The sequence below is a fragment of the Ursus arctos genome, unplaced genomic scaffold, assembly GCF_023065955.2.
Source record: "Ursus arctos isolate Adak ecotype North America unplaced genomic scaffold, UrsArc2.0 scaffold_12, whole genome shotgun sequence".
NCBI lineage: Eukaryota > Metazoa > Chordata > Mammalia > Carnivora > Ursidae > Ursus > Ursus arctos.
In genome coordinates this window covers 5,381,079-5,403,738 of record NW_026622786.1, presented here as the reverse complement: position 1 = coordinate 5,403,738, position 22,660 = coordinate 5,381,079, and the positions used below count along the sequence as shown (strand labels likewise).

The following is a 22,660-nucleotide window of genomic DNA, read 5'->3' as shown; positions in this document are numbered from 1 at the left end:
TGGAAATGGGAGACTACGGGACAAAGCAATTATACAACTCAGAATAACTTTGGTAACTTAGTATCTTCATACTTGACACAGTTTTCGGTATTTTGTCTTATCCGAGGGTCTCATGCTTGTATCTAAGCATATTTGTACAAGGAAGTGGATATCAATACCTCACCTAAAATCCATACCACTATATGTGCCAGTGCTCATTCCTAACGGTAGTTTAGGCTCCTTTCTGACTGCCTGTATTTACCTTGACTGATTCTGAAGGCAGCCCATTCTGGCCCATGTGTACTTCTCTTTGGCCCCATCTACAGCTTAAGCAGAACATCTGAGCAGGCTCCATCACTGAGGGAAGGATATAGGTCAGACAGGTAACAAAGAGAAATGGGGGCACTGGGGTCAGCAGAAAGAAAGTATGCCTATAAGTGGGTTGATTCCAGAGAGGGCCATTTCATTGCTTTTTAAAAAATATTTTATTTACTTATTTGAGAGAGAACATGAGAGAGAGCGTGGGGGAGGGGAGAAGGAGAGAGAGAAGCAGACTCCCCACCCAGCAGGGAGCTGGACTTGGGGCTTATCCCAGGACTCTGGGATCCTGACCTGAGACAGAGACTGACTCTTAACGAATTGAGCCACTCAGGCACCCCTTAAAATAATTTTTAAAAAATTCTGGTGTACTTAACATATAGTGTTACATTAGTTTCAGGTAAGATCATGGTATTTATTTTTTAACTTCCATTTTTTAAAGATTTTATTTCCTTATTTAAGTAGAGGAAGGGTGGGGGCAGAGGGAGAGGGAGAAAAATCCCAAGCTGACACTGCAATGAGCATGAAGCCGAAACTGGGGCTTGTTCCCACGACCCTGAGATCACGAACTGAGCTGAAATCAAGAGTCAGAGGGTTCAACAACTAAGCCACCCGGTTGCCCCTTGGAATTTCTAAGAATAATATGTTTAGTGTTCTCTCTGAAATGGGCACTGAGTATTGAGCAATGCTGAGAGAAACCATGGTACCCATAGGCGCCAAGGTCAGATGGGTCAAAATGTAACACAGTGGCATATTGATTATTTTGAATTGAAGCTACTTGAAGAGCAACTGGTGCAAGGACACTCGAACCCTCTTCTGTCTTCCTGAATGCAGGAAACCAATCTCCCGTATATAAAAGGCATCTCATGTACTAAGAAGTAAAAAATTTTCCTTCTCACCAGGGACTTTAAAGCAGAGATTCTAAATTCTGCTTAGAACTCCCTTCAAATTAAAACTCCCAAACATCCCTCAGAAATGTACTGTGTCCTTGTCTAAAATACATAAAAACTGCCTTAATACTTTATATTTCTTTAAAGGTCTCCATTTCAATATCAGTTCTTCGTAGGCATGCAATGTCTCAGATAAACTTAATTTTTAGTTTAGTTGGAAGACCTTGAAGGGTAAAGGAGGAACTTTTCCTTCCTTACATACCTTTGCCCAGGGAAATGAAGTTGGCCTCTTGCTGATTTAGAAGTTACACCTACGCAATGTGGGGAAAAGAAGGGAAACAGCGTTCCTTGCAGCTACTCATTTCCCTTCAGTGGAGGTGGCCTGGAAAGAAAGAAAGAAAGAAAGAAAGAAAGAAAGAAAGAAAGAAAGAAAGAAAGAAAGAAAGAAAGAAAAAGGAAGGAAGGAAGGAAGGAAGGAAGGAAGGAAGGAAGGAAGGAAGAAAGAAAGAAAGAAAGAAAGAAAGAAAGAAAGAAAAAAGAAAGAAACCAAGCAAGCAGGAGAGAGAGGAGGGGAGGGAGGAAGGAAGGAAGAAGGAAGGAAGAATGAATGGATGAATGGATGGAAGGAAGGAAGGAAGGAAGGAAGGAAGGAAAAGAAGGAAAGAGAGAGAGGGAAAGAGGAAGGAAAGAGAGGGAGGGAGGAAGGGAGGGAGCGAGGAAGGAAAGAAGGAAGGAAAGAAGGAATGTATCCTGGTCAATTTTCCTAGTAAACATCTAGTGAAGAACCAGTTGGTAAACACCCAAATGGTGGTGACTGTTCGGAGGGTCCCTCCATGACATGCTTTCAGGAGTGTGTATCTGACGTGTATAAAACTATTTAGAGAACCAAACCTAGAATCTGTGGATTAATATGGCTTCATTCCCTAGAACTGGTCCCAAGAGCTATGTAAGCATAGCCATGGGAAATCACCCCAAACAGCTCCACTTTGTGTGGTGAGCTCACACATCACTTGAGACCATATATGTTTCGTCTGTGCCAGAACATGTCCTCATGTGGGAAGCAGGTTCTTGCAGTTAGTGTTGGTGGTCTCAGTTGCTTTGCTGGTACCTCATAATTTTACCCTTGAAAATGTGAGTAAAACTTGATAGTGCTTAAGATTTATGATTTGGGGCAACTGATTTGGCAAAGCAACCCTTTCTATCATCCCCATATTTGTTGGATGTGCTCTTACGCAATTCTCTGGTCTTTCTTGAAATAGTTGCCATTGGCCAAAGTTAAGGCAGGATAATCTGTGTACAGAGTAACTGTTGGATCATGGATTAAATGTTTCATGGCCATTATGGCCAAATTTTTTGCTAAGGTATCTTCCAAAACCATGTATCGTTCTTTTGCACGTGCCCATTTGCAACTCCAAAAGCCCACAGGGATGTTTCCCTGCTACCTTGTAGTCCTTGTCATCAATTCCCTGTTAGTTCAGGATTATAACAGATCTCATTATTTTTTTAAAAAAGATTTTATTTATTTATTTATTTGACTGAGACAGAGAGAGAGAGAGCACAAGCAGGGGAACAGCAGAGGGAGAGGGAGAAGCATACTCCCCGCTGAGCAGGGAGCCCAATGCGGGGCTCCATCCCAGGATCTTGGGATCCTGACCTGAGCTGAGGGCAGACTCTTAACCGACTGAGCCACCCAGGTGCCCCAACAGCTCTTATTAAATCCCACATGCCATCTATCATAACTCTCTATCTTGTTTTATACAATTTCCCATAGTTACAAATACAGCAGGGATAAGAAAAGATGAAGTACAGGGAGCAATCTTACCTTGAAATGGTCTGTTCATTTTTGGGAAATTTGTCACACCACATCTGGGTGAAAAATTGATCCTTGGCATGGCCTTAGCTGATGACAATTCCCTTAACTCAAATCGCCAGGAACACACCTCCCATGACACAAGTTGGGGCTTTTATTCCTTGCAGCCAGAAAGAACACCCCCCTTGGTCTCAGGAAGAGAGCGTTAGAAAGAACCTATTGTAGATAGGAAATGCCCTTCACAGTGTCCTTCATGTTACAAGGGTTAGGGAACATCATGTGAACGTGTTGAATAGATTTTTACTGTTTTTCTTTGACTTTCTTTTTTTTTTACACCCAACATCACCAAATCATTCATTTGGAATCAGAATTCAAAGAACACGTGACAGTTGAGAAATGTATGTTTATTCTGATCCAGTTGTACAACGAATCTAGGTCAAATTACCAAATAAATGTTACATTATTTCTTCAGGACTGGGGCTTTTCGATGACTTCAAATTTAGGATCTTCAGATTTGAAGTCCGGGCATGTATTCATGTCTGCTCCACCATACATTTGCTTAAGCTTGAAGGGCTCCCTCTCTAGGTCTTGCTGGAGCTCTGGGCCAGTATCAGCATGTCCTCCAGAAGCTTCGTTCTGTAGTCTCTAACCGTGTCCACAAAGAGTTTCTGTACAGGATCAAGCTCCTTATCAGATGCCACTGCTGGAACACCAGTGTTGCTCCTCAAATGCACTGAGCCTGTAGACCGAATGAGAGAAGAGAACCTGAAGAGCCTCTGAAAAATCAGGGAGATTGTCTTCCTTGCACTCAGTCCGCAGAGGCCAGAGCTTCCGCTGCTCCCACAATTCTGCTTCCGGCCCTGGCTCAGCCCTCACCCGCCTTCCCAGGATCTCAAGGTGTTACCGATTTTTTTTCTTTATAGAGATAAGCCTACATATTTCTAAAGATTAAAAACCCAGGAGAGTAGAGATAAGCATCTGAACTAGTTCTCTACTGATAGTATTAACAAATTAGAAAACTGGTGGTTTAAATCAACGAAGAGCATTTGTTACCTCACAGTCCTATGGCTCAGGAGTCTGGAATTACGAGGCTGGGTTCTCTGCTCACAGAATTGGTCAGTATGTCGTCCCCACACGAAGCCGTCTGATAGTGACCTTGTTGTGGTTCTCTCTCCCAGGAGGGGCTGCCCTCACCATCTCACTCCTCTGGGATCCTCTTCCCTGACCCTGATTTGTGTCTGTCATCATGCTTTCAGTTTACCCAGGTGGCTTAGGAGGAAGGTTAGAACTGTGGAGCCCAGAACTGATCTCTGCTGTCTCTTCTCCAGGGGCAGAATAAATGACAGAGGTCTTCATAAAGAAATGACTCCCATGAGGGCTGACATCCCCCAGCAATTGGAGCCGAGGAGGAAACGCCCTAAAAACCCAAGTCATGGAAGCAGGACCCACATCAGGTAGGAGCCCTTCCCGGAAATGTCCCCTTTCTCCGTTGAAAGCCACCTTGGATGAGGGACGTGGTCTGCTCAAACCGGAGTCAGTCTTGTGAGCACTGGGGCGTCAGAATCTCCATCCTAGGCTCTTTGTTTGAAATAGGCTTTTTTTCATACATGAGAATCTCCTTGGAGTTTTTGTCTGAAATGCAGCTTCTTTGCCTTATTCCCAGGGGATTCTAACAAGCACCACAGTGACTCTGATGTAGGTGTCCTTTAGCTCTGCAGCAGGTGCCCAGGGACTGGAGCCCTGTCTGCTACATGATGTCCCAGTTCACATCTAACTTTCCAGTGGCTCATGCTGGCTTTCCTAATTTATAGTATACATTTTCTATCATACAGGAGATACATATGCTCAAAGAGACAATTAAATGATCCAGTAAAGCGTATGTGACCTGTGGTGAAGCTGGTATCGGACTCTTGGACAGCTTCTCTGAAGGCTGTGCTTTTATTGCTTCAGCACAGACCCGGGATAGGGTTGGAACGGAAATATAGTTCGGACTGGAGATCAGTAAAAGTTCGTCATTCCTGGTAACTGTTATTTATCCACTTGACAAGTATTTACTGAATATTTCACCTGGCAGGCTGTCATGGAGGCACTGGGGACATGGCTGAGCAAGGCAGACTGATGCCAGCTCTCAGGAAAATGAATGTTGGCACAGGAGTCAGATATCTGATCGATAATCACGTAAGTGCATTTTATTTGTGATCATGATGAGTGTTACGTGATACACTTGTGTTCTGTGATCCTGGTCTATTAGCCAGTGATTTAAAAGTGAATAAAAGGAAGAGAACTATATCGCTGTGAGAAAAGATTTGTCCCCAAATAGGCCTTCTGGTGTTTTTAACAGTGGAAATGCTTACATTTAATCCAAGGTCTCCTGAAAATTACTTATGCATTTTTAAGGGGAACTTTTAATTTCAGTGTCCCCTGAAATTCTGTTGTGGGTTTCTCGAGGGTGTGTTAGGTGCCTCAACAGGGAAGCTTGCAGCCAAGGCCAGTGTGGGGGTTCTGCTGCCATCAAGTGATGAAGGAGTTTGGGGCAATGTCTTAATCTCCCGGGGCCTCAGTTTCCTCATCTGTAAGATAAGGTTGTTATTCAAATTCTCCAAAGTCACCTCCTGCTCAGATTCTGTGAGTGCATGAGGGACTGAGATGCCTGTTAAGCAGCCCTGGGGACTGCAGCTGAGACCTGACTTGGTCTCTTCTCTGCGTGTCTCCTGCAGGAGCCTGAGCTGAGCCCACACTGAAAACAGAGAACGGAGGGAGCCGATGAAAGACAGAAAAGCAGCACGTTTGGAGGATGAGAATAACCCAACGATGTCCAAGGCAATGGTGGAGCAGGTGGTTGGCGCAGGCGGTAAGAAGAAGGACAAGTTGAGTTCAGAGAAATCAGGGGAGACCACGGAATGCATACAGCAGCTTCCAACTCTGCAAGGAAGGAGGACTAAGAGAGTAACGTAGGCCACAGTGAACCTGTGCACCTGCCGAAGAGCCCCACAGGATGGAGCGGGCTTGGTTTGAACTGCTGGGAAGCACCAATTCCAAGAGGAGGAGGATGTGACCATGAGGCTCTGCCCCAGAAGCCTAGCCTCGACCTTGGAGCTGCCCTCATGGTCGATGTCCTCCACGTAAGTGTGGGCTTAGAGGGATCAATGATGTTTGGATAAGGGTTGTAAATGTCCATTCTCACTGCAGATAGTTCTGCCCTAAGGTCAGGGAGGCCCAGGGTAGTGGACCATTGCATCTGAAGCCACATGATATTAATAATATTCTTAATAATGCTGCCTGGGGGTCATGAATGGAAAGGGTCAAGGATCTACTCAGAAAGTGAAGGTTTAGGGAATATAATATTTGAGTGGAGTCAAGTGTAGTGTAGTGGGAGAAAAGTTATTGCATTTAACAGCACCTGATGACTTCCGGGGAAACAAAGCTGACGCTAATCATGGCTCTAGATGCCAAATAACAAAGCAAACCACTTTCTTGCATTGGTCGTAGAGAAACAGGAAGCCCTTAAGGCACATAACATGCTGGAAAGTTGCTCTGCCAGGAGGGTCATGCAATAAAACAGATCACCTGGCCAGTGGCAGAAGAAAGGGCTGGGCTGAGTTTGTGACAGTATCCCCTAGGTGGTGGAGAAAAAGGGTTGGGGCTTTTGAAGTTACAGGTGAGCTGGCTCATAGTAACATTACACCGTCTTGAGAAAACATATCTAGCAAAATTTTGGATTCGATGGACACTAAAAATTTAGTCCTGATCTGCAATAATTCTTTTTTTTAATGCAATGATGATTTTAATTTTTGTACTTTGTTATTTGATTACTGTCGAAGTTGAATATTTTCTCTTAAGTTAATTATCTTAAATACTTTTTATGTGACAGTCTGTTTAAGATTTGAAGTACATAATTGACACAGTATACTTCGGTTCCTTAGGGCAATGAGAAAACCATAGTAGCCTTGTGTATTGGTTGGTTATTGATTTATAAAACTGTACTAGTTTTCAACATGAAATTATGGGGATATTGACTAGTCCAGAAGCCTTGTTAACCATATACTATAAAGGAAGTTGAAGAAAAACATGCTAAGGTGAAAATGCATACAATGTTCCCCCCAAATTAAAAATTCCCAAATACAAATATGCTTTAAATGCAATGAGTCAAGGCCTACTGTTGGAAGCTGTTCATTAGTACTGAGGAAGGTCATCAATTCACTCTACTTCTTTGTATCTAGTTAATTTTCTCCTCTGGGAAACAAACTGAGGGCTTCAGAGGAGAGGGGGTGGGGGAATGGGATAGGCTGGTGATGGGTATGAAGGAGGGCACGTATTGCATAGTGCGCTGGGTGTTATACGCAAGTAATGAATCATGGAAGTTTACATCAAAAACTAGGGATGTACTGTATCGTGACTAACATAATATAATAAAAATATTATTTAAAAAAAAGAAAATATGGTAGGAATAGAGACTGGATTAGCTAGGTAAGGATAAGTACAAGTTACCTCTAGGTGTATCCAGAATTGTTGACGGTTCCCTCTGGGCATATTAGATGATGGTACAGAATGGTGAAACAAATTTCTAATTCTGCCTGTTACTTGGGCGTAGATTTCTGATGTTTTCCATAAGGACAGATTGATTTCAGGAGAGCCTCAATTGAGAATGTCTGGGGAAAGCACCTAAAACAATCAGATTAAAATAATATGTGAGTAAGTTGAAGTTGAGCACTGCAATCATTCTTTCACAGATTATCCACTGTTGGCTTGAGCCAAAAATGACTTTTCCATTCTTAGAAAACCAAAGGGCACCTGGGTGGCTCATTCAGTTAAGCGTCTGACTCTTGGTTTCAGCTCGGATCATGATCTCATGGTAGTGAGGTCAAGACCCGAGTTGGGCTCCACGCTCAGCCCAGGGTCTGCCTCAGATTCTTGCTCCCTCTCGGAGTCTGCCCCTCTGTTCTCCCAGCTCGCACTACTCTTTCTCTCTAAAATAAATAGAATCTTTTAAAAATTAATGACGCTCAGAAATAATGAGATTTAAACACATCCTATGATGACTTTGATGAATAACAAGTCAAGCAGCTTTTTGTTTTGTTTTGTTTTGTTTTGTTTTGTTTTGTTTTGTTTTAACAGAGAGCAGAACTGTAATTCAAGATGTCAGTGGAAGAGGCGAGTAACATCCTATCCTCTCAACATCCAAATGTAAACAGGTAAAAGAAGGAATGTATAGAATTATATGTCATGTACACAATGATTGGTTGGTTATAAACAAATTGAAATAAATCTGTGTTTATATTGACTCTTGAGCCCTGTCAAATAGGCAGAGCATTGGGAAACAAAAACTGGACCGAAAGTCATTTGCATACTTAGACTTTGGAAAACCATTAGACAAACATGAATCAAACACATATAAAGCTGTTTGTGTGCCACATTTTAGGCCATCAAGGGTGAACTTTAGGAGAGACACCTAATACTGAATGGATGCTTTGGTTTTTTTGAGACATGTCACCTGAGCCACTGGGAATTTGAACTTGTGAGTCACAGAGGTGAGCAAGCTTTGCCTGATAGGATGTTAAGTTCAAAGCCTAAAGAGGTAACTTAAATATGCTACACACACCACTCACGACTTAAACCAAAGATCTTTCTCTCTTCCTTGGGGGAATGAAGCTGACGCAAAGGACTACAGCTTCTGTTGCAGAATCAGGACCTGACGCTTATAGACTCATGGGAGTGGACACCTACTTCAGATTTGAAGTAGGAGCCATTGTCTCCAACGGTAACTCAGTCACACAACTGAGTCACACACAGCCCTCAGCCTGCCACTATTAATTGTTTTAATGCTGTTGGTATCATTTTATAATAGATCACATCAGAAAGAAGACGAATCAGGTTTGGGTACCATTCATGGTATTTGATGGATGGAGACCTACTTGGGGCTGGATCTCACCACCAATGAGATCATGACCTGAGCCAGAATCCATGTCAGACACTTAACCGACATAAATATATCAAAGTGAAAGAACAGCGATTCAAAAATATACCCACATATGCACAGCTATTTGATTTTGTATACGTGTGTGTATATGTTAATATTCTTTACTGGGGAAGTGGAAGACTTTTCTGTTAAAGGTAATAGAGCAAAAGATGATTTGTTTTTTAAAAAGTAAATATTAACAAACACTTCCCACTACATATTGAAATTAATTGGAGATATGAAAGCAAGAATTCCAAAGCTTATAAAAGAAAAATAGGAAGTATTTTCACAATATTGGCATAGACAAATATTTCTAAAACAGGACACAATAGCACTCACCATAAAAAATTCAATTAAATTGTTGTTCATGAAAACTAAAAGCTTCTGTATACTGTAAGACATCCTTCAAAAATGAAAGGCCATCTATAGACCAGAAATGATTATTTTCAATACATATATCTGACAAAACACTCATCCAAAATATATCAAGAACTCTTATAAATCACAAAGAAAATGAGAAAAAAACCTAGTATATTAATGGGCAGAAATATTTTAAAAAGCCCATCCCAAAAGAAGACATCCAAATGATAATAAGCATATGAAAACCCAATGGGGTATCTGCTAGATTGGTTGCCTTTTTTTTTTAAGTGGACCCCAACACAGGGCTCCAATTCACGACCCTGAGATCAAGACCTAAGCTGAGGTCAAGAGTTGGATGGTGTCCCCCAAAATGGTTTCTAATGCTGCCTCCTCTCTTCACTAGATATGTGGCCTTGGGAAGCTTTGTAATATTTCTCAGGTTTTTTTTTTTTTCTCATCAGGAAAAGGATAACATCTGAGTAATAAGACGATTCATAGGATTCAGTATAATCACCTGGTAGGGTGCAAGAACTGTACTTTTGCTAAGAAGGTATTTGACCTTGAATGATCCTTTACACATTTTTAAAAGCACAGACAATTGGCGAAGAACAGACAAGTTGTTCTAAAATAAATATCCTTTCACCTTTACTTTTTTAAAAAAATTTTTTATTATGTTGTGTTAGCCACCATACAGTACATCCTTAGTTTTTGATGTAGTGTTCCATGATTCATTGTTTTTGTGCGTGTGTGTTTTGTTTTTGTTTTGTTTTTTTTTTTTAAATATTTTATTTATTTATTTGACAGAGAGAGAGACACCAAGAGAGGGAACACAGGCAGGGGAAGTGGGAGAGGAAGAAGCAGGCTCCCAGCAGAGGAGGAGCCTGATGTGGGGCTCAATCCCAGGACTCTGGGATCATGCCCTGAGCCAAAGGCAGATGCTTAACGACTGAGCCACCCAGGCGCCATCCCATGATTCATTGTTTGCGCATAACACCCCGTGCCCCATGCAATATGTGCCCTCCTTAATACCCGTCACCGGCCTATCCCAATCTCCCCACCCCCTCCCCTCTGAAGCCCTCAGTTTGTTTCCCAGAGTCCATAGTCTCTTGTGGTCCATTCCCCCTTCTGTTTACACCCCCTTCATTCTTCCCTTCCTTCTCCTACCAATCTCCCTGCTATTTCTTACCTTCCATAAATGAGTGAAACCATATGATAATTGTCTTTCTCTGCTTGGCTTATTTCACTTAGCATAATCTCCTCCAGTCCAGCCCATGGTACTGCAAAGGTTGGGTAATCTTCCTTTCTGATGGCTGAGTAAAATTCCATTGTATATATGGGCCACATCTTCTTTATCCATTTGTCTGTTGAAGGGCATCTTGGGTCCTTCCACAATTTAGCTATTGGGGACAATGCCGCTATGAACTTTGAGGTGCATATGGCCCTTCCCTTCACTACGTCCGTTTCTTTGGGGTAAATACACAGGAGTACAATTGCTGGGTCATAGGGTAGCTCTAGTTTTAACTTTTTGAGGGACCTCCACACTGTTTTCCAAAGTGGCTGTACCAACTTCCATTCCCACCAACACTGTAAGAGGGTTCCCCTTTCTGCACATCTTCTCCAACATCTGTTGTTTCTTGCCTTGTCCATTTTTGCCATTCTAACTGGCATAAGGTGGTATCTCAGTGTGGTTTTGATTTGAATTTCCCTGATGGTTGATGATTTTGAACATTTTTCCATGTGTCTGTTAGCCATTTGTGTGTCTTCATTGGAAAAGTGTCTGTTCCTACCTTCTGCCCACTTTTTGATTTGATTATTTGTTTCTCCTGTATTGAGTTTAAGAAGTTCTTTATAGATCTTGGATACCAGTCTTTTATCTGTAGTGTCATTTGCAAATATCTTCTCCCATTCTGAGGGCTGCATCTTAGTTTTTTTCACCTTTTACCTTTTCTACAAAGAAATCATGTATATAATATGAAGATTGGAGGGGAACCCATTTGTATTGAACAACTTTCCCCAAACCCTGAGGCATGTCTACTTTCCACGAAGACCAGAGATGAAATTCTTGACTAGGTCCAACCCCTGCAGTCTTCTCGGTCTGGAGGGGACTGAGAAAGTCCACCCTAGCCCTAGAATGATCTGGACTACCGGACAAGTGTTCCTCAGAAAAATAATCAACTACTCACCACTATAGGCCCTGGCAATTTGTGAATCTATGCATGAGGTTTAGACCAACTCAACTATATAACCAGGACTCTCCCCTGAATCAAGGCCAGGATATCATTAGATACCATTTTCAAAATCTCTGTTATAGGCCACGGCATGCTCCATAGGAGGGAAAACAAGCACAAGAATATCAATTGAGATATCAATCAACAGACAATTAATCAAGAGACAAGAAACATTATTAAATAATGTCCACCACCCCCTAAAACCCAGGAAAGTTCTCATACAAAAGCAATGTTTTGAGGAATATGTAGTTATAAATCTTCATGATTTGGGATTAGAAGCCAGTTTCTTAAATGGACAAGCAACCCAAGAATAAATAGATAACCCGGATTTCATCAAAATTAAAAGGTTTTTGTTTCAAAGGACACTATCAAGGAAGTGAAAAGCCAATCCACACAACGGGAGAAATATTTACAAATTGTATATCTGATGGAGGTTTGCTATCTAGAATACAAAAAACAATAACAAAAAAACCAAAAAACCCCAAAACCCAAAATAGCCTCTTACACTAAGCCATAAAAGGACAGCCAACTTAAGAATGGGAAAAAGAGGGGCGCCTGGGTGGCACAGCGGTTAAGCGTCTGCCTTCGGCTCAGGGCGTGATCCCGGAGTTCTGGGATCGAGCCCCACATCAGGCTCCTCCGCTATGAGCCTGCTTCTTCCTCTCCCACTCCCCCTGCTGTGTTCCCTCTCTCGCTGGCTGTCTCTGTCTCTGTCAAATAAATAAATAAAATCTTTAAAAAAAAAAAAGAATGGGAAAAAGAGTTTGAGTAGACTTTCTCTAAAGGATAATACCAATGCAACAATGAACACATGAAATGGTGCTCAGTATCATCAGTCATTAGGGAAACACAAATTTAAAGCACAGTGAGATATCACTTCACCCCACTAGTATGACTTGTAGAGAAATGGAATTCTTACACATTCTTAGTGGGAGTGTAAAATGGTGTCATCGCTTTGCTGTGGAAAATAGTTTGGCAGTTTCTCAAAAAGTTAAACATAGGGTTACATATGACATAGCAATTCCACTCCTAGGTATATAGCTAAGAAAATTGAAAATACATGTCCACAGAAGGGGAAGAGTAGCCTACATAACACAGAGATGCAGGAAGAAGAACACTGAGAGAGCTGGGACAGGAAACAGTTTCCAAACTTCATTGCATAGATTAACTCTGGTTTTTCTCTTATGTTCTTGGTTTTTTGTCATTTGTTTGTTTGTTTTGCTTTAAAGAAAACTTTATTTACTACATACATCCTAAAAATGTGATGTAAATAGAGGAAGATCCAAATAAATTTAAAAGCTTTTCAAATACAAAGCAACTAAAGATAACTAAAGCGCTAGCATGTTTCTCGTGTTTTTAATGGCTAGAGAAAAAAAAAAAACTAGAGAAGACACAGAGAAGAACATCGTGATAGTCTGCGACTTTGAATCTTTCCCTTAAGATCTGTTTTACCTTAAAGACAAGTGGGATGAGTTCATGACAGCCCTTAAGAATACCTGTTGGGAGAGGTGCAGTTAGTTGAGCATCTGACTCTTGGTTTAGGCTAAGGTGATGATCTCATGGGTTGTGAGACTGAGCCCCTTGTCTCACTCTCTCCCTTTACCCATGCCCCATTCTCTCTCTCAAATAAATAAATCTTTAAGAAAAAAAAAAGGGAAACTTCATGGGAAGCTATTTGTGCCTTGGTGATTTTATACATACATAAGAATGAAGAATGAGAACTATGCTGACATCATTTTTTAGAAAGAGATGGGAACTGTGGTCTCAGCACAAGGGTGGACAACTATTGAGAGTGGCCACCGAGGGTGGCTCCCCATCAGTGATGACCTTCAGGGGAGACCAGGCAGCCTGGTGTATCAGCACAGCCTCGGCAACTGGAAGGCAGTGGCTCCCCGGGTTCCATTGAAAGACCCAACGTTCCAAATCTGTTATTACAAGTGCAGACCGTTACCTGGCATTCTGGGTGCTCCCTCTGTCATTCCGGTTGGAGTCTGAGCTGGGGCAGGGCCTTTAGCTATCAGCTCTGGCATCTTGAACCTTGTTTTTGTGGTTACTGAGTCTCAAGTGCTGTGGGGTGTTGTTCAAATTGTTCCCAACAGTAAGTAGAGAATTCCTGTATCCTCAACCCTCAGTCCTGATTTAAACCTACTTGATTTCACTGGGTTTTAACCCATCCTGTGTTTGGGTTTCTTCTGCTCATTCCCCAGCTCTACCTCTTCTGCCACACGTCACCATGGCAGCACCTCTTGGCCCTCTTTCCGATCCTGGGGCAGAAAAGAGCCTCCTGAAAATCAACCAGGACCTTCAGTCCCAGCTGGAGAAAAGCAAGCAGGACTTCCGAGACCTCAAGGAGAAATTCCTTATATCCGAAGCTACTGCCTACTCCCTGGCCAACCAGCTGCAGAAATACAGTAAGTCCTACAAGGTCATGCTCACCAAAGCGATGGCTGTCTGTATTCCTTCTGAGAAACTAAAACCCTCTGCAGATGTTGTCCTTTCTATTTCCACTGTCACGATAAATTTCATTCTGACCACAATCCAGGAATGGTAGAGGTGGGTATTTTACCCTCAGTTTGCTGAGGATGGGAAAACTGAAGACAAATAGGTTAGCAACCTCCACAGGCTAGCTGTGACAAGTAGGGTGGGGTTAGAGTTCACATCCCAGTTATTGATTCCTGGTGCAGACACAGAAATGCCTGGTCTTCTCAGGATTGTCTCTGTGCTGTATCAGATCCTGCATCACAGTGACTCCAGAGCTCCATCAGGTCAGGTTCCTCTGATGTCCCACTGGCAAAGCACCGAGCTAGTGACACTGGGGAAACATGCTGATGGTACACATGGGGGGAGGGTAGCAGGTGACATGACCTGCTTTCAAGGAGATAGAGGTGGGTTCTGCTTTCTCTGAAACTGTGGTATCCATGAGTGACGCCATCCACACACAGTGACTCCCCTGGTGAGAGGGAACCCATGCAGGCTCTGCTTCCTGGCTCCACAGAGGCCATTTGATACCCTGTGATAAGGCTGAGCGTGTTTCCGGGAACATCAGACAACCTCTGCTACCTCCTCTGTATCTCCCTGAGCTGGGGAACCTTCAATGATGTAGGGAGCCCAACAGTTTGAGGCCTGGGCCATGAGACATGTGGCCAAGAGAGAATGAGGGTGAGTGGGGGAGACCACGGCCCCAGGAACCACCCAAGCCAGTGCGTGGGGTAGGCTCTCCCCCACAGTAAGCCTGAAATAAGGAGCTCGGTGGCCTTATTTTTAAGAGGGGGCTGCGGTGCCCGAGGAATCATGAGAATGGGGCACGTGCACAGCCGAGCGATAGGAAGGAATCCTGACAACTCTGAGCCCGAAGTTTTCTCATTTTCTCACAATCTGCTTTCAATATAACAAGGGGAGGTATAATTAAAAACGATTCATGCAGACAAAAGTAAAAATTGAAGCCTGTTATTTAGGAAAGTGAAGAGGTGATGAGCTTTCAGGGAAGGACAAACAAAGTTTTATTTACAACATTCCCAATAATCATCCCATTAACTGGGAAAGCAGTTGTGAAGATGATGAAAACAGGTATCACCCGAGGGCTTGCGGTGGAGGTAACACAGCACAGGGGTGAAGAGCATGGGCTCTGGGCCAGGCTTCCTGGACTCAAATCCAACTGCCTATCTTCCTGTGCCTCAGATTCCTCGTCTGTTAAACTACTACTCTCGCGGGTCCTAGTTCTCTGAGTCGAAATGAATACTGAGTAGTTCCTTGTAAAGCTCTAACAGCAGAGCCTGGCACCGTGTAAACTCTGTTCATAATTCTACTGCTTCTAATAACACACACTTTATTAGGATTTGGCCATATTCCTTTCAGGTCCTTCTGCTTTTATGCATTCTAGTTCACACGAGTGTATTGGGTGAATTTTTATCTTTGAGATACTTGTTCAGTATAGAAATCCTAGTTCAGGGGACCCATCGGTCCTGGAGTCCTGGGGGCCTTACGTCATGTCCCTGCTTAGTGTTTTACTTAAGAGGCCACAAGACTTGCTAGAGTGGCCATGGTCAGGGTTGGTGTCAGGGGATACAAATCCTGACTCTGCCAAATACCTGCTACTCACCACGTCTACTTCCCCTCTGAGCTTTGGGGCTGTTCTTTCCTGGGCTCTGAAACAGGGAGGAATCGAATGTCCTGTAGTTAGGAGGCTGAGGAATGAGAAGTGGAGCTCCCTGCGCAGAGCCTGGTTGCCAGGGTTCCATTTGCGCTGGAATGGACCCCATCTCCTCCCTTGAAGACAGCGAGCACCACAGCATATCCAGCTTTCCACTGAGACAGGCATCTCTGTTTCTCAGAGTGCGAAGAGTCCAGCGACATCATCGAATCCGTGCTGGGGGAGAAGGGGCAGCTGGAGAAGAGGGAGCGGGCAGACACGTTGGCTGAGAAGCTCAGGTAAGCAGGGCTCTGTGTGGGAGGCCGGAGGGAAGCTGTGGGCATCTCTGACCTGGGGCAGCAACAAGTCTGGGCCAGAAGGGCAGAAACCCTCACGGCAGGCACGTTCCACAACTATGTCTAAAACAACTAAGACAACAGTGATTGGTAAATGATGGACTCCAGTGACTCAGAGCCTCATTCTCTCTTGTAAAAAAATATCAAGGTCGCCAAATTCAAGGGAACAGTTCGTGGCATTTAGCACATTCACAGTGTTGTGAGATCACTACCTCATTTCCCTTTCACACAGTCACGACCTGGCTGACTACAGCTTGTCATCCGTTCCTTCAGCAAATGCTGTCCTCTTGACCCTGCCATTCTCCTAAGCTCAGGACTTAACACCAGCCCTACGGTCCACACTTCTGTGTCTGCCAGTGTGTCCATTCGCTGCACGATGCACTATATGGAGTTTTCCAGGGAAATGGGTGTGCCCAGAGTGAGCAGCTGAGGGACATGTCTCTGACATGTTCTAAGGAGGATCCCTGGGTCTGTTTCCAGAAGAAAAAGATGCAAGGGATGTCAAGGGGACTCACAGGAACACTCTCTGATACAGAGGAGGCCTTGTTTTACTTTCTTCTTTCTCTGCCACAGGCAGGTAACCACACATGTGCACAAATTTGTTTCGGCGGCTTCTTGTGGGAAATTCTCCCAGAAATCTCCCCAAAAGCTCTTATAATCTATTGATCCACTCTCTGCATTGTTAAGTTTTCTCTCTGTCCCACCGTAGACAGTGCCATCTGCTGATCAAAGACCAGACTGAAGAGCTGACCCGTTTATATGATAAGTTACGCGAAGGGAGAGATGTTTGCCAACTCCTTGATAAACACCTCGAGGACCTCCTCTCCCATGATGACCCTGAGCATTGCCAAGGACAGGGCTTCCAAGAGCAACTGGCTGAGGGACGCAGGCTGGCCAAGTGCCTAGCCCGAAAGCTCAGCTCAGGTAAGGCAGCAACAAGCCCTGATTGCACTGAGCTGCTGCAAGGCCCTGGGCTCACAAGAGTCTTCCCACCTGCCCTCACACTGTTTGTAGCAGCTCTCCTGTGTTCCCCATTGTGCGCAAGGCCATGAGAGGACCAGGACTAGAAGGTGGTAACAGAGAGGAGAAATGCACAGGCTGGAGGTCATAGTGCTCCACATGTCTGCTTCCTCCCTGAGGGAACGCAGCCCTTGGGGCAGGAGGCAGCATCCACCAGTGTTAGATCCCGGAAAGGAGACTGTGACAGGAGGCAGCTAGTTAGTGTGCTAGGATCCCCGCCTAAGTGGGAGGTTCCCGGACTCAGCCCCGTCCGTATGAAATGTGGGTGAGAGAGTGAAGTTTACTTCGTCCATATCTGTCTCCTCATCTGTAATGTATATCAAATAACCTGTTGTCACTGTAGTGAGCAGATACGGAAAATTCATGAATGCACTTTAGACAAAGTAGAGCCCCTGACCATGTGGAGTTGGATGAGGAACTTGATGCAGTAGGACTTGGAGGTGGGAACGCTGTTTAGACAGGAACACGTTTCATAGATGACCCCTTGGTAACATTGGAGCCCACGCGGGGGCCCATGAAGTCCCCAGTGGTTCGATGTGGGACAGGGTGGTTGTCCTGTCCTCAGGACAAGGAGGAGGCTCTATGTGAGAGCTGTGATCGCACAGAGAGTCTGTTCTTGTGGTGCGACTCGTGGCACGCTGCTAGACACAGTTTGCAGAAGTCAAGATTGAAACTGGACAAGCATCTCCTGATATGGACAACAAGAGACAGTAGAAGCTGTTGCCCAGGGTCAGTGATGCTGATCCTCAGAATCAGAGACACACTGCCTGATGCATCAGAAAGCCATGCCACAGCAATTCTTAAAGACAGTGCCCTAAATGCAGTGGATGCCTAGTCATGCAAGGACACTTATGTCTCTCGGGCCATAGAGGCCACTGTGTTCATAGTGGTGATGTGGGAATAGCTGACGGGACATTTCTGAATTTATTTGCAGAAAATTATGATGAGGAGGAGGATGAACATGAAGAAGAAACACGGACCCCCAGGTGACAATGAATGTTCAGGAACCGGTAATGTGTGGGTAAAAATGGACAGGGTCTCAGAAAGAAAAGGAAGTGAGGTCAAGAGAGTCACAGATGTCAGATGCAAGGATTAGCAAAACTGTAGGTGGTCAGCAAAGAATGGCCGTGTTGCCTGTTGTCTCTGTGGTGCTGTAAACCAAGATGTATTCACCAGCCTCGGGACTCCCCGTATGGACACAATACCCATTCTTTCCTGTGACTGGACACCAGGAGATGCGTATCTACTTCCTACACAGTTCTGTAAGGGCCTTGGTAGGAAGGTGACCAGCAAAGGAATTGGTACACAGACACTAGCAAAATTAACCAGCAAGAGAAGTAACTTACCAAAACCAAACACATGGGGTGTCATGTGACACTATTAATACAAAGGTGCCTAGCAGCCACACATTTCTGCAGTCTGCAGTGACTCCAGAGCTGTAACCACTTGGTCAATCTATGTTAAAGTCAACACGACTCAGGCACGTGGTGGCTGCCCCGGGCCTGCTCTCCATCTGTGCTTCATGCCGTGACTGTACCATACTGGGGTGGTAGAGTCTCATTCCTCGTCAGCCCTGCTGTGGGCAGTGCTCTGCGTATCTGCTGCTGCTACTCTCCCCCCATCCCCCATCTTGGCAGCCACACTTTGCCTCTTGTAGGATGGATAGCTTTTTCCCTCTCCAGGCGATGGCCCTTTGCTTCTAGTGACCATTCCCTATAACTCCCATCAAAACCAGCTAGGAAGCCATGATGTCTGATCCCCCCGGTTTGATCTGTTGTCATTCCTGTCTCACCCGGCACAGCGTGGAGCAGGAAGAAGTCGAAAAGAAGGAAGTCCTACAGGACAGAGTGGATGATTGTGATTTGACCCCTTCGGTTCTGGAAGAAGGGTGTGACAGCGACCAGTCTTACAGTGATGGTGAGTTCCCATTTGAAGAACAGGAAATCGGCTCTGCTCTGGATGTAGCCAGAGAATGGTCCCATACCAAAGGGGATGAAACTCCATGTGGTTCCCAAGGTAGTGTCCCTATTCCTTGTTCCTCACACCCTGTGTAGACTCAGAGTCTTAATCCCCATAAGTAGATCCTATCCTTACAAACTGTTGTGATCCAGGCTGTAGGACTGAGTTTGATATAAGACATTCCATGAGTCAGTGAGCTTTGCTCAACTCCTGTCTAAGTCACAGCACTTTTATGTCTGGGCCACTGCCAATCACTGCTCTCAAGGTGGCCCTGCCAGACTCATATACCTCTCCAGCCCAGGAACAGGAGGTCACTTCAAGACCTCCTAATTTTCACTGTATCTCTCTCTTTTTTTTATATAATAATATTTTTGATTATATTATGTTAGCCACCATACAGTACATCTATGGTTTTTGATGAAAGGTTCGATGATTCATTAGTTGCATATAAAACCCAGTGCCCTCCTTACTACCCATCCCCAGCTTATCCCATTCCCCCACCCTCCTCCCCTCTGAGGCCCTCAGTTTGTTTCTCAGAGTCCATAGTCTCTTGCTTCATTCCCCCTTCTGATTACCCCCCCTTACTTTATCCCTTTCTTCTCCTACCGATCTTCCTAGTTCTTATGTTCCATAGATGAGAGAAAGCATATGATAATTGTCTTTCTCTGCTTGACTTATTTCACTTAGCATTATCTCCTCCAGTGCCGTCCATATTGCAGCAAATGTTGAGACATCGTTCTTTTTGATAGCTGAGTAATATTCCATTGTATATATGGACCACTTCTTTTTAATCCAGTCATCTGTTGAAGGGCATCTTGGCTTCATCCATGATTTAGCTACTGTGGACAATGCTGCTATGAACATTGGGGTGCATATGGCCCTTCTCTTCACTACGTCTGTATCTTTGGGGTAAATACCCAGTAGGGCAATTGCTGGATCACAGTGTAGCTCCATTTTTAACATTTTAAGGGACCTCCACACTGTTTTCCAGAGTGGCAGTACCAACTTGCATTCTCACCAACAATGTAGGAGGAATCCCCTTTCTCCCCATCCTCTCCAACAAATGTTGTTTCTTGCCTTGTCAATTTTTGCCATTCTAACTGGCGTAAGGTGGTATCTCAGTGTGGTTTTGATTTCAATTTCCTTGATGGCTAATGATTTTGAACATTTTTTCGTGTGTCTGTTAGCCATTTGTATGTCTTCAAAGGAAAAGTGTCTATTCATGTCTTCTGCCCTTTTATGATTTGTTTATTTGTTTCTTGTGTATTGAGTTTGAGATGTTCTTTGTAGATCTTGGATACCAGTCTTTTATCTGTAGTGTCATTTGCAAATATATTCTCCAATTCCAGGGCTGCCTCTTAGTTTTTTTGACTGTTTCCTTTGCTATGCAGAAGCTTTTTATCTTGATGAAGTCCCAGAAGTTCATTTAATCTTTTGTTTATCTTGCCTTTGGAGATGTGTCATGAAACAAGTTGCCGTGGCCGATGTCGTAGAGGTTGCAGCAACCCTCTCGGAAGCAGCCGGGTTCTTCCCCAGGATCTCGGAGTGGGGGGGAAGAATCAACTTATTGTTGGCATAGACTCAAGACAGGATGCTGTGATGATGGCCTGTTTTATCAGGGACATTTTTTTTTTTAGATTTTATTTATTTATTTGAAAGAGATAGAGACAGCCAGCAAGAGAGGGAACACAAGCAGAGGGAGTGGGAGAGGAAAAAGCAGGCTGATAGTGGAGGAGCCTGATGTGGGGCTCGATCCCATAACGCCAGGATCACCCCCTGAGCCGAAGGAAGACAGTAAATCGCTGTGCCACCCAGGCGCCCCCTATCAGGGACATTTAATTAATGGTTTAAGAGAGCAATGCCAGTGATTGCTTCCAGCGCCCTCCTAAGCCCTCCTGGATGAGTTCTCTCATGGTTGCCTGTTTTCACTCTGCTTCTGTTGCTCTCCTGTGCTACATGGGACCTAAGAGTGGGCATTCGTGAAGGGGAGTCTGTGTCATGTAACTCTTTCTCTTCCTTTATTTGCAGAAAACCAAATTGATCAGGAGGGACCGAAAGGACAAGAGTCAGTTGCCCCCAGGTAATTCTGAGTTCTTGGGGGCTGTGAATTCAGAAGTGGCACCCAGGGAAAAGCAGAAAGTGCTGAAGAGAACTATATTATCTATTCGGTCCATGACAAGTTATCCTTTTTCACAATGCTTTCCGTTTTTTTGTGGTACTTGGATTGCTTCCCATTTCTTAGTTACCTCTCTCGTTGAGTAACCCACAGTCAGCCGACCCAGGTAAACTAATATGTCCCAGGGATCGCTGTGCTCGCTCATTCTCTCCTCTGTGCTTTTTTGAGAGATGCATGTCTTCTTTCTGCCTGTTAGATTTATCACATTGACATGTGTTCCTAGCAAGAACATATCAGAGCAAGAAGACAAACATATACTATCGCGCCAGATATTGAGAGAAAGAGGCCTTTCTGGATGAGATAGCTGGGACAGTCGCTTGGCCACTCCATGCAGAACTGGATGCCATTTGACAGGAAGGGGGAAAGCCACCATTCTGAGACTCTGTATGTAGTGAGTCATGACTGGATGGCACAGAGATAATTGAGGCTCCTTCCTCACAAGCTTGCTGTTTGGCCTGTGTGCTGAGCACTTACTGTCCTTTCTATCTGCTGCTCCTGTGACAAACAGAGCTTGTCGCACTCAAACAAGAAGAGTTGTTTCTCTCTTGTATGGGTCAGCCTCTCTGCTTTCTTGACCATTCCTTTGTCCCTTCCATCAAAGCCAGACAGGACATAGGATTTCAGATCCCTCTCAGGTTAATCTTCGGTTGTCCCCACCCTGCAGGCTCAGTGGACAGCTGCTAGAGGTGGTAGAGCACGTCGGCTCCCGGGACTCTCCGGATAATCACAACGTGACATATTCAGTTCTTCCCGAGCTGTCTGACTCCTACCGGCCTTACAGGAGCGCCGCCATCTTCTCACCTGAGGACCTGGAAGTCTGTTCCTCTCTAGAAGTGGCCAGTGAGTACTCCATTGTCAAGGTGATAAAACTCCAACTGGACACCCACATAGATCTCCTGTTCTTTGTACCCCAGACCTCTGCTGTGCCGAGAGAGGTCATCCCTGTGGGGAGACCTCGTAGAGACATAGTGATCTGAACTGGGCTCTAGGATTGAGTTTTAAGCACAGATGTCAGGTGTGTCAGGGAGCTTTGCTCTCTTCCTAGTCCCAGGGCATGCCCATGTCATCTTGGCTTCTCTGTCAGGTCATTGGGCCACACTCAACTCACCTGAGCAAGATGAGCGCAGAAGGTGTCTGTCAGACCTAATTTGGATGAAACCTTTCTTCTTACCTTCAATAAGCTCTACGTTTCACCTCTGAGCCAGGTCCTTTACGAATCTGTGCCCGCCACTGTCAGTTGGCATTCTTGTCCAGGGGTAACTGGTTTTGATATTCTAAACCCCACTTGTCTCTCTCCTTTGATGCCTGACAGCCTTGGCAGGCTTTCCTATATCTTTGGAGGTGTCACTCCCCTGGTGCGTTCCCTTCCTTTAGTCTGTCTCTTTGTTTATCTTCCCTCCTCTCAAGTTAGCTGAGAACCAGAACTGGACCAATGCTATCGGACAGTGTATGTTTCCCTTGAGCCGTGCACTATCCTGA

The 22,660-nt window shown here is 44.5% G+C and overlaps 1 protein-coding gene across 4 annotated transcripts; it reads left to right on the top strand.

Annotated features, from left to right (window-relative positions):
• Nucleotides 1-1,841: 1,841 nt before the first annotated feature.
• On the top strand, nt 1,842-21,392 carry LOC130541811 (putative neuroblastoma breakpoint family member 5). Of its 4 annotated transcripts, XM_057310773.1 has the most exons (10): nt 1,855-4,451; nt 5,072-5,175; nt 5,715-6,119; nt 8,113-8,189; nt 13,749-13,952; nt 15,873-15,969; nt 16,736-16,950; nt 17,981-18,032; nt 18,848-18,963; nt 21,034-21,392. In XM_057310773.1, the coding sequence occupies exons 5-10, from the start codon at nt 13,775-13,777 to the stop codon at nt 21,087-21,089; spliced, it is 714 nt and encodes a 237-aa protein (XP_057166756.1). In that variant the 5' UTR covers nt 1,855-4,451; nt 5,072-5,175; nt 5,715-6,119; nt 8,113-8,189; nt 13,749-13,774; the 3' UTR covers nt 21,090-21,392. The 4 variants fall into 4 exon arrangements, with proteins under 4 accessions (XP_057166754.1, XP_057166753.1, XP_057166756.1 ...); XM_057310770.1 differs by lacking the exon at nt 21,034-21,392 and having other exon boundaries at nt 1,843-4,451; nt 18,848-19,326; XM_057310771.1 differs by lacking the exons at nt 8,113-8,189; nt 21,034-21,392 and having other exon boundaries at nt 1,842-4,451; nt 18,848-19,327.
• Nucleotides 21,393-22,660: the final 1,268 nt, after the last annotated feature.

Coding starts and splice junctions, on each gene's coding strand:
- LOC130541811 (XM_057310771.1), top strand. CDS start 13,775: ATGGCAGCACCTCTTGGCCCTCTTTCCGATCCTGGGGCAGAAAAGAGC. Junction 13,953..15,872: donor CAACCAGCTGCAGAAATACA/GTAAGTCCTACA, acceptor TCTGTTTCTCAG/AGTGCGAAGAGTCCAGCGAC. Junction 18,033..18,847: donor GAAGAAACACGGACCCCCAG/GTGACAATGAAT, acceptor CACCCGGCACAG/CGTGGAGCAGGAAGAAGTCG.